Genomic DNA, 10,025 nt, shown 5'->3' with positions numbered 1-10,025 from the left:
ATATATATATATATATATATATATATATATATATATATATATATATATATATATATATATATATGTTAATTTTAAGATTGCATAGTTCCATAGTACTTTCACGTTTTATTTTACAGAGACCAGAGTGTATTCGACTTTATACACCACCTTTTATTCTGGCTCCTGTGAAGGACAAACAAACAGAGCTAGGAGAGACGTTTGGAGAAGCTGGACAGAAATACAATGTTCTTTTTGTGTGCTACTGTTTATCACATGATCAAAGGTGGATTCTTGCATCCTGCACAGATCTATATGGAGAACTTCTAGAAACATGTATCATTAACATCGATGTTCCAAATAGGTACTTTTATTTCCTTAAACATGCTTATCCTAATTTGAAATGTTATTATTTGTACACATGCACAAATATACATGCTGTTTCATCCTCAGTAGAGAACCATTTGAAGTTTATATACATTAAGATAGTAATTGTTGAGATTCTGGCTATACTTTCATCTACATTTTATAGTTAATGCTTATAGTGTGTAATTAAGATAATGAAAAACAGTTTTGTTTTATAATTTTTTTAAAATTTATTTAATTTTATTTTATGCGCATTAGTATGAAGGTGTCAGATCCCTTGGAATTGGCGGTACAGTTGTGAGCTGCCATGTGGATGCTGGGAATTGAACCTGAGTCCTTTGGAAGAGCAGACAGTGCTCTTAACCACTGAGCCATCTCTCCAGCCCATGAAAAACAGTTTTGCCCAGGCATTTTGTCACATGCCTTTAATCACAGCACTTGGTGAAGGCAAGTGAATCTCTGTGTTTGAGGCCAGCCAGGGCTACACAGTGAGACTATCTCTCAAAAGCAAATGTTCCCTCCCCCTCATTAATCTGCTACACAGATAAAAAAGATGAAAGGTCTTGAACTTTTATGTTGTAAATAAAGTTTGTAGCAGTGGTTTTTGGATGAAGAATTTGAAACATTAGGGGCTGGAGAGATGATGTAGCAGTTAAAGAGTATTGGCTACTCTTCCTAGAGGGCTGGAGTTGTTTCTTGGCATCCACATCTGGTGGCTCACAACTCTTGTTAACTCTGCCCACAGGTACCTGCACTCAGTGCACATACCCCCATACACATAATTCATGAAAGTTAAAAATACTTTTAAAAGATTAACTTATCTGCTAAGCTACGGTAGTGGTGCACACCTTTAATTTTAGCACTTTGGAAGTGGAGGCAAGCAAATCTCTTAAGTTCCAGGAAAACCATGGCTATACAGGGGGGAAAATAGATATATATGTATATACACACATATATAAACAAAAATATTTGTTGACTGTAGAATAAACTGAACTTAGTTTTTTTGTTTTGTTTTTTTTAACCTTTTTTTTTTCTTTTCTTTTCTTTTTTTCTTTTTCCCCTTAACCTAATTCTTTTTGTTTGTTTTTTGAGACAGGGTTTCTTTCTGTAGCCCTGGCTGTCCTGGAACAACCTCTGTAGCCCAGGCTGGCCTTGAACTCATAGGGATCTGCCTACCTCTGCCTCCCCAGTGCTGGCTTAAAGAAAGACGTGTGCCATTGCTGCCTCGCTCAAACTAATTTTCTTTCTCTTTCTTTCTTCCCCTTTCTCTTTTTCCTTCCTTCCTTCCTTCTTCCTTCCTTCCTTCCTTCTTCCTTCCTTCTTTCTTCCTCTTTCTTCTTTCCTTCTTCCTCTTTCTTCTTTCTTTCTTTCTTTCTTTCTTTCTTTCTTTCTTTCTTTCTTTCTTTCTTTCTCTCTCTCTCTCTCTTTTCTTTTTTCTTTCTGTGTTTATTTTTGGTTTGAGACTGGATTTCTCTATGTAGCCTTGGATATCCTAGACTCACTCTGTAGACCAGGCTGGCTTTGAACACACAGAAATCCACCTGCCTCTGCCTCCCTGAGTGCTGGGATTACAGGTGTGTGCTTCAAACCTGTAATCAAAAGGTAGAAACGTGGGCAGGAGGGACGACTAAGGAGTCAGAAGCACTGGCTGCTCTTGTAGAGGTACTGGGCTTCATTCCCAGCTTCCATTTGATCTTCTCTTCTGGTGTCCTCACACCAGGTACACCTGTGGTGCACATACATACATGTAAGCAAAACAGTCATGTATAAAATAAAATGAATCCTTCCAAAAAAGTAAAATTGCTGACAGAGATTAAGAATTATATTGGTAGGCAAGATGGCTCAGTGGGTAAAGATGCTTGCCTCTAAGCCTGATAACTTGAATTTGACCCCTGGGAACCACTTGATGAAGACAGCAAAGTCCCCAAAGTTGTCTTCTGATCTCTATACTTTTGTTATGGAATGTGTCCCCCCTCCACACACACAAAATCAATTAAAATGTAATAATAATAGTTATAATAAGATATAATGAGACCTGTCTTTAAATATCCTCTACTGGTTTCTTATTGCTTATATGATATTGGGAAAATATCATATATATCAGTATCTGTAGAGTAGTTGTATCTGCCTTATCATACTGTTAGGATGAAATGTGTTGCATGTGGTGGCTTGGTCATATATTTGTAACAGAGTAAGTGCCAGAGTTAGCTACTGTTGCTCATTTGCAGAGTGCTTGTGTTATACGCTTGCCTACCTAGTGAATTTATTTAAGCCTATTTATTAGAAAACATGCAACAATATTATTTGGTCTGAGAACTGTAGTTTGTGATGGACATACTTTACCTTTTAAGATATAGACATTGGTTTGGTACAATTGTTGGCCAAAATTAGACAGACAACTAATCCATTTTTCAGTTCTTATCCATGGCATTGTCCATGCAGCAGCTTGCAGTAGTGGCAGTTGTTAATGGCTTGTAAATCTTGAAGTTTTGAATTAAAAAAAAAAAGTTTTTTTGTTGGAGTAGATAGTATTTTTAGTAAATTGAAGCTGTCAGTAGGTAAACTAAATATTTTTCTTAGGTTGTGTTTATCAAAATATATTTTAATAATTTATTCACGTGTGTTTGTAGAGGTCAGAGGGACCGCCTTAACTATCATTCTTCAGGTAATTTCCATCCAACCTTCTCCCTCTTTGAGACAGTCTCTAGTGTGGGCTCTGCCAAGTAGGCCAGGTTGACTGGCATAGTGGGCTCAACAGATTGAGCTCTGAGTCCCTGTCTGCTTCTCCAGCTCTGAGATTAAAACTACACATTTATTTTTTTTAGGTTCTGGGGATTGAACTCAGGTCCTAATGCTTGCAAGGACAGAATGTTAATTAGTTATTTCTCTAGATGCATAATAATATATCAGAAAACAAGAACAAAACAACCCATAAACTTGAAGCTGAATATGATACTATATGTTTACTGCAACTCAGGAAGCTAAAACAGGAGAATGGATTGTTTGAATTTAGGAGTTTAAAATCACCCTGGGCAACCTAAAGAGATCCCATATCAAAAACTTAGGAACGTAAATGGATGTATCATAAGGACTAATTTTTGTAAATGTTTGAAGCATTAGAATTAATTAAACAACCAGGAATTGGGGGCATAGTCCCATAATGAAAGCTTAGGCATATCATACTACAATCCCTGCTGCCAGTCAGTAAAACAGAATAAAATAAAATTGGCAAACTAGTTTGTCACACTTTTGAACCCTTTTATAAAATTTCATCATATGAATTTTGAAAAATATTTACAACTATTTCGTTCAATAGGGCCCGTCGGAAAAAGGGTTCTGCTAGAAGGGTTGGTCTGCAGAAACTCTGGGAGTGGTGCTTAGGACTTGTTCAGATGAGTTCCTTACCATGGAGGGTTGTGATCGGTCGCCTGGGCAGGATTGGACATGGAGAATTGAAAGGTAAATTGTGCTTTTTTTGTTTGTTCTTTGTTTTATGGTGATGTATATTTGGTTCAGAATACATTAAAAAATGTGTTGAATAAAATGCTAAGGGGCTCAGAAGTACTATCTCTCCTCTCCCGTTGATGCCCACAGACTGGAGCTGTTTGCTGAGTCGTCGAAACTTGCAGTCTCTAAGCAAAAGGCTCAAAGACATGTGTAGGATGTGTGGCATATCTGCTGCAGACTCTCCGAGCATCCTTAGTGCTTGTTTGGTTGCAATGGAACCCCAGGGTTCTTTTGTTATCATGCCAGGTTAGTTATCTTCAGTGTATGTCAGATTTAATTATTCATTGCACATTTAAGGTTTTAAGTGTTACATAAAATTCTTCACTTACCAAAAAGGAAAAATGCATCTCTCTCTTAGATTCTGTGTCAACTGGTTCTGTTTTTGGAAGAAGCACCACCCTAAATATGCAGACACCTCAGCTAAATACCCCACAAGACACATCATGTACTCATATCCTTGTGTTCCCTACTTCTGCTTCTGTGCAAGTAGCTTCAGCTACTTACACCACTGAAAATTTGGACTTAGCTTTCAATCCCAACAATGGTAAGTTAATTGAGCCTTAAGATTTTTTATTTTGTTTCAAATCAGGTTCTTGTTATGCAGCTCTGTCAGGTCTAGTAATTACTGCTTTGCCCAAGACTTGTCTTGTGCTCCCAGCAATCCTCCTGTTTCAGTATAAAAGTGCTGGGTTCACAGGCATGTATGACTGGCAACTTTTTTTTGTTTTGTTTTTTTCTTTTTAATATTTTGGAGATAGGCTCTTGCTGTGTTGCTGAGGTTGGTGTAGAAACAACTCTCATGCTGGGAGCAGTGGAGTTTGCGTGTAATCCCAGCACTCATAGAAGCAGAGGCAGGCGGATCTCTGAGAGTTCGAGGCCAGCCTGGTCTACAAAATGAGTCCAGGACAGCCAGGGCTACACAGAGAAACCCTATCTTGAAAAGCCCAAAAGAAAGAAAGTAAAAATGAAAAGAAAGAAGCTTGCTGCGTCAGTCTCCTAAGGTCTACGGGCACACACTACTATGCCTAGACTCCAGAGTTTTATAAGTAGCTGAATAGCATACCCTGAAATTTACCCTAGTAAGAAAAAAAGAATTTGAAGTTGTGGTTAAGAATATTGAGACAGAGCTGGGACTTAAAAGCAATAATACATATTTTATAACAAGGAAGAAAAGAGGAAGCTGAATATATACCTAGTAGGAAAAAGCTTGTTGATATAAGAAAAGGATGCAGAGTCAAAGAAAAAGGCTGTGAACCAAAGCATAAGGTTCAAGTCACTAGAAAAGACAGGAAACAGATTATTAAGATTTTTGCTTCCTAAACATGAATGAAATAATGTGTCATTTTATTCCAAGAAGTGCATGGTAATTTGTAAAGTGGCTCTAGGAAATGGCTACACCATTTTATGTTATTGTATCAGAACTGGTTATTGATACGAATTTTGTAAATTTTATTTTGATCCTAAAATTTCTGTATATTTATTTTGTGCTTTGAGTTATATGTACGTTACCACTCATTATATATACTACATATGTAATCTGTCTCTCCTCTTTCTATACATCCTGTTTTACTAGAGATTAAACCCAGGCCTTTTTGCATTCTAGACAAGCTATTTCTACCATGAGCTATATTCCTAGCCCTTCTTTATATGTCAATTTGCTAAAATAGTGTTTTATATAAACTGTTAGAATAGAGATGTAACTTGGTGAACCTTTCAGGTTTTATTTAGTAGAAGAGAAAAAAAATAGTGTTTATTGTTACTCTAAACCACCTTTGAAAATGTTAGATCTTCAAAGATACACATATATTTTATAATCATCATCATCATCATCATAATAATAATAATTATTTTTTGAGACAGGGTTTCTCTGTGTAGCCCCAGCTGCCCTGGAACTCACTCTGTAGATCAGGCTGGCCTCTGCCTCCCAAGTGCTGGGATTAAAGGCATGTGCCACCACTGCCTGGCATATTTCATCATTTTATTCTTTTATGTAATAACTTGAATATTTTACTTAGTAAAGAACAGTGCCATTTAAACACATATTTTGATATGTTGCCTTTGTTGCCGGTGTTTCTGTAACATTATTATATACCTAGTGGCTTAAAAGTATATGAGTTTGTTATATTGTAATGTCCAAAATCATTCTCATTGGGTTAAAATCAACATGTGTTGGTTGATTCCTTCTAGAGTGTCATTTAGAGTTTGGGTTTTTTTTTTGTTTGTTTGTTTGTTTGTTTTTTGTTTTTTGCCTTTGCCAGCTTCTGGAGGCCACTATAGTTTTTGGCTTCTGCCCTTTCTCTCCATTTTGAATGACAGCAGTAGTACCTTTCATTGCCATCCACACCCACTCTTTCCTTTCTGTAGGGTTAACTCAGCTTGTATAGTACTTACTTGTTATTTGTATGGCTTTTGGGTCAATCTTGTGGCATCACATTTAAGAAAAATGAAAAGGGTCCCTGTGAACAGAATGTTCATTGGAAAGTCCAAAATAATCTCTTTATAGGTTTCTTTAGATGGATCACTTCTGCAAAATCCTTTATATGGCTGTTGGTACAATACTTGGCACATGCCTGATACTCTGTAAATGTTATATTAACCCATTTTGCTTTAAAAAATTTTGTGGTTGGTCTCACTGTATAGCACTGGCTCATCTGGAGCTTATCAAAATCCTCCTGCCTCTGCCTCTGAGTGCTGAGACTAAATGTGTGCATCAACATGCCCTGGCTGTTTTTGGGATAAGATCTCACTGTTTGTATAGCCCAAACTGGTGTAGAGTTTGCTTTATAGACCAAGCTGGCCTTAAACTCAAAGCAGTCCTCATCACCTAACCTTCGAAGTGATGGGATTACTGGCATGCCTTGCCAGTCCCATTTTGGCTAAAATTTAGTTTAATACTTTACTGTGAATGATCATGGTAGACAGATGATAGAATATTAATTTCTTTTCCTTGCACAGATGGAGCAGATGGAATGGGTATCTTTGATTTGTTAGACACAGGAGATGATCTTGATCCTGACATCATTAATATCCTTCCTGCATCTCCAACTGCATCTCCTGTACACTCTCCAGGCTCTCATTACCCCCATGGTGGTGATGCTGGCAAGGTAACCCTGTTAAAAAAAATGCCATCCATCCAGAGATTATTATATGAAATAGAACATAATTTTTCCCTTTGAAATTAACAAGAGATGAGTGTCAGTTGAGCTCATTCATTTTTGTTTAGCCAATAAAACCTTTTTTTTTTTTTTTTTTTTGCGATGCTCTTCCTGCTTCTACCTCAGAAATGTTGAAGTCAATGGCATGTGCTGTCCATGGCTCTTTTGGTTTGTTTGTTTTTTGAGTTGGGGTCTCGCTATACACACAGCTCAGTGTGGCTTCTGACTTGTGTGCCTCCTCTGTGCTGGGATTGCACCATGTCTGGTTCTTTTGTTTTTCTTTTCAAACATTAAAACCACCAGTAAGCCTATGATCAAAACATGTTATATGAAATTCTTAAAGAACTAATAAAAAATGTGGAGGAAAAAAAGCAGTTTTTACTGTTTTATCACAGTAGTAGGATTACTAGTGCTTATAGTGCTGATATAATGAACATATTTATTATGCATTTTATTTTCCTTTTATCTGTTTCCTTAAAACATTAGTTCATCCATGTTGGTATAATGTCTTCCAAACACTATTGAAATTAATAGCATTTTATAAATAGTGCTAGGGGAACAAAGAGAATTGAAACTATCTTAAAAGGGATAGAGAGATAGCTCAGAGGTTAAGAGCGTTGACTGCTCTTCCAAAGGTCCTGAGTTCAATTCCCAGCAACCACTTGGTGGCTCACAACCATCAATAATAAGATCTGGAGCCCTCTTCTGGCATGAAGGTACACATGCAGGCAGAACAATACATAATAAATAAATCTTAAAAACAACAACAACTGTCTTTTGAATTAGGATTGAGGAGTTAGTTGGATAATTATTAGGAAATAGGTGGCATTTATATTGAACAGTTTATGTTTTGTACTCGACCTCAGATATACTCATTTTGTCTTGCAAGTTTCATAACACTGTTTTTATGTTACTACTACATTAGTTAGTTTTTAGGCTTAGTATTGAATTTAACCCTCACACTGCTCGACGAGTGTGCTGTTGTAGACCCATACCCTCAGCCCTTATTTTATTTTTAGAAGGTCTAGTAAAGTTGCTCAGGAAAGCCTTACACTGACTTTGTAGCCCAAGCAGGCCTTTAACTTACTTCGATCCTTCTGCTTCAGCCTTTGAGCAGTATTGGCCAGCTTAGGCTTAGTAGTAATTGAGACCCTGACTACATATTTAACCATTTAATTTTTAGTATTTTATGTGGCTTATTGATGGGAATACTAGATTAATACAAGATTAATTGTTGTAAGTCATTTTGTATTTGTATTTGTTGTCTAGAAATATTGAATGAACCAATACTCTTCTCTTTTTAAGGGTCAGGGTACTGATCGGCTACTCTCAACAGAATCGCATGATGAAGTGACTAATATTCTTCAACAACCGTTGGCCCTTGGATACTTCGTATCAACTGCCAAAGCGGGTCCATTACCTGACTGGTTCTGGTCAGCATGTCCTCAAGCACAATATCAATGCCCCCTTTTTCTTAAGGTATTATTTTGGTGCCAATTCATAACTAATCTTAATTGATAGTTCAGTACTGAGAGCTACTGAAGCATTTCAAAGTTTTAGAGCTTGTCTGAATTCTAAGCTCTTAAAGGCACTGTTGCATGGATTTCTGTAAATGGTGTCACAAAAAGAATTATCCAATATGAAACATAATTATAAAAATTTATTTTAAGGTTGAATATTATTCTTAGGTCAGGTTCCAGAAACTCTTGCTTTTAAATATTTCAAAGCAATATAGAAGTTTAGAGCTGAGAAACATTCACTGTCTCTTTCCAGTCTTAACCTGCAGCTGAGTATATTGTGATTCAGGAAACTCACCCATCTACAGTTAAAATTTATAGTAGGTGTCAAGAGTACAATTTGGATCTTTTAATGGTTATTACGTTATTTGGATGGGATCATAGTACATTCCTATTACATTTCATAATTTTGAGGATTAAAAATTTTAACAATCTTTGTAATACTTGATTTTAGTTTAATTTACCTTCTTTAAAAAGTTTCCTTTATATACATGACTATTGAGTAAGACAGGTGTAATAGCCCAGGCCTTTAATCTCAGCATCCATGAACCAGAGGCAGGACAATCTCTGTAAGCTTGAGACTAGCCGAGTATACATAGGGAGCCCCAGGCCAGCCAGGGTCACAAAGTGAGTCCCCTGTCTCAGAAATAAGCACACAAACAACTAGGGAGCACGTTGAACATGGTGACTTAAAATCTTTAGCACTTAGGAGGCACAAGCAAGAAGTTTACCCAGGAGTTGGAGGCTAGCTTGGTTTTAAATAGTAAGTTCCAGGTGAGTCAGTGGTACATAGCTAGCTAGTCCCTGGGTCAAAGCATAAACAAAAAACTGGTGAGTAGTGTTTTAGAAGTGAGATTCTCAGACCTACAGATACTTATTTTTTTCAACATTCCTCTTTTAAGTTAGTTATAAGATAGTAAAATGAGTCATGAACACCTCTGTGGTTGTTACTGTTGCTGCTACCACTCCAAAACAGTAAATGAAGACCTGACTTACACACTGTAGAAGCCAGTGTAAGTGGGCTCTTAATGTTTCAGGTCAGATGATGTGCCTTAATTTCAGATTATATTAGTAATTTCTTAACATATAGATTTCTTGGATCTTTTATGTCAGTTAAATCTTGATCCCTAGGCCCATATTCTAGAGTATCAAAGCCATTTGTGATTAAACAGTGGGTTTCTGTAGCACATTTATAAAGTCTATAGTAGTTAATGATCTGAACAACCCCCCCCCACCCCATGTGAATCAGCTGTGGTAGGCATGTCCGCTGGCATTCCTGCTCTTGAATTGACTATTACTATATTAGCTTATCCTATGGCTTTTATTCCTCTTCCTGCCGTTCATTTGTCTGTCCTAATCTCGTTACATGAACACCTTCCTAAGGGTTCTCTGCAGAGTATCAGAATGGAACTTACATTAAAAAGACTTCCTTGGTCTTTGGGAAGTGTTGCACACGCCATCTTCTCCCACCTGCAATCACAGGGCCTGTGTGCACACTAAAGTT

The 10,025-nt window shown here is 37.0% G+C and overlaps 1 protein-coding gene across 2 annotated transcripts in view; it reads left to right on the top strand.

The window, feature by feature from the left end:
• The window catches only part of Med13 (mediator complex subunit 13), a 90,690-nt gene that overhangs the window by 73,438 nt on the left and 7,227 nt on the right, over positions 1-10,025 (top strand). For both annotated transcript variants that reach the window (XM_055619581.1, XM_055619580.1), the window contains exons 23-28: positions 117-340; positions 3,659-3,801; positions 3,937-4,095; positions 4,208-4,393; positions 6,805-6,953; positions 8,310-8,483. In XM_055619581.1, the coding sequence (XP_055475556.1) occupies positions 117-340; positions 3,659-3,801; positions 3,937-4,095; positions 4,208-4,393; positions 6,805-6,953; positions 8,310-8,483 (1,035 nt within the window). The remainder of the gene's footprint in view (positions 1-116; positions 341-3,658; positions 3,802-3,936; positions 4,096-4,207; positions 4,394-6,804; positions 6,954-8,309; positions 8,484-10,025) is intronic.

Source organism: Psammomys obesus, unplaced genomic scaffold (assembly GCF_907164565.1).
Source record: "Psammomys obesus unplaced genomic scaffold, mPsaObe1.curated_primary_1811, whole genome shotgun sequence".
Lineage (NCBI taxonomy): Eukaryota > Metazoa > Chordata > Mammalia > Rodentia > Muridae > Psammomys > Psammomys obesus.
The sequence above is the reverse complement of the archived record's forward strand: the minus strand, read 5'-3'. Positions and strand labels throughout refer to the sequence as shown.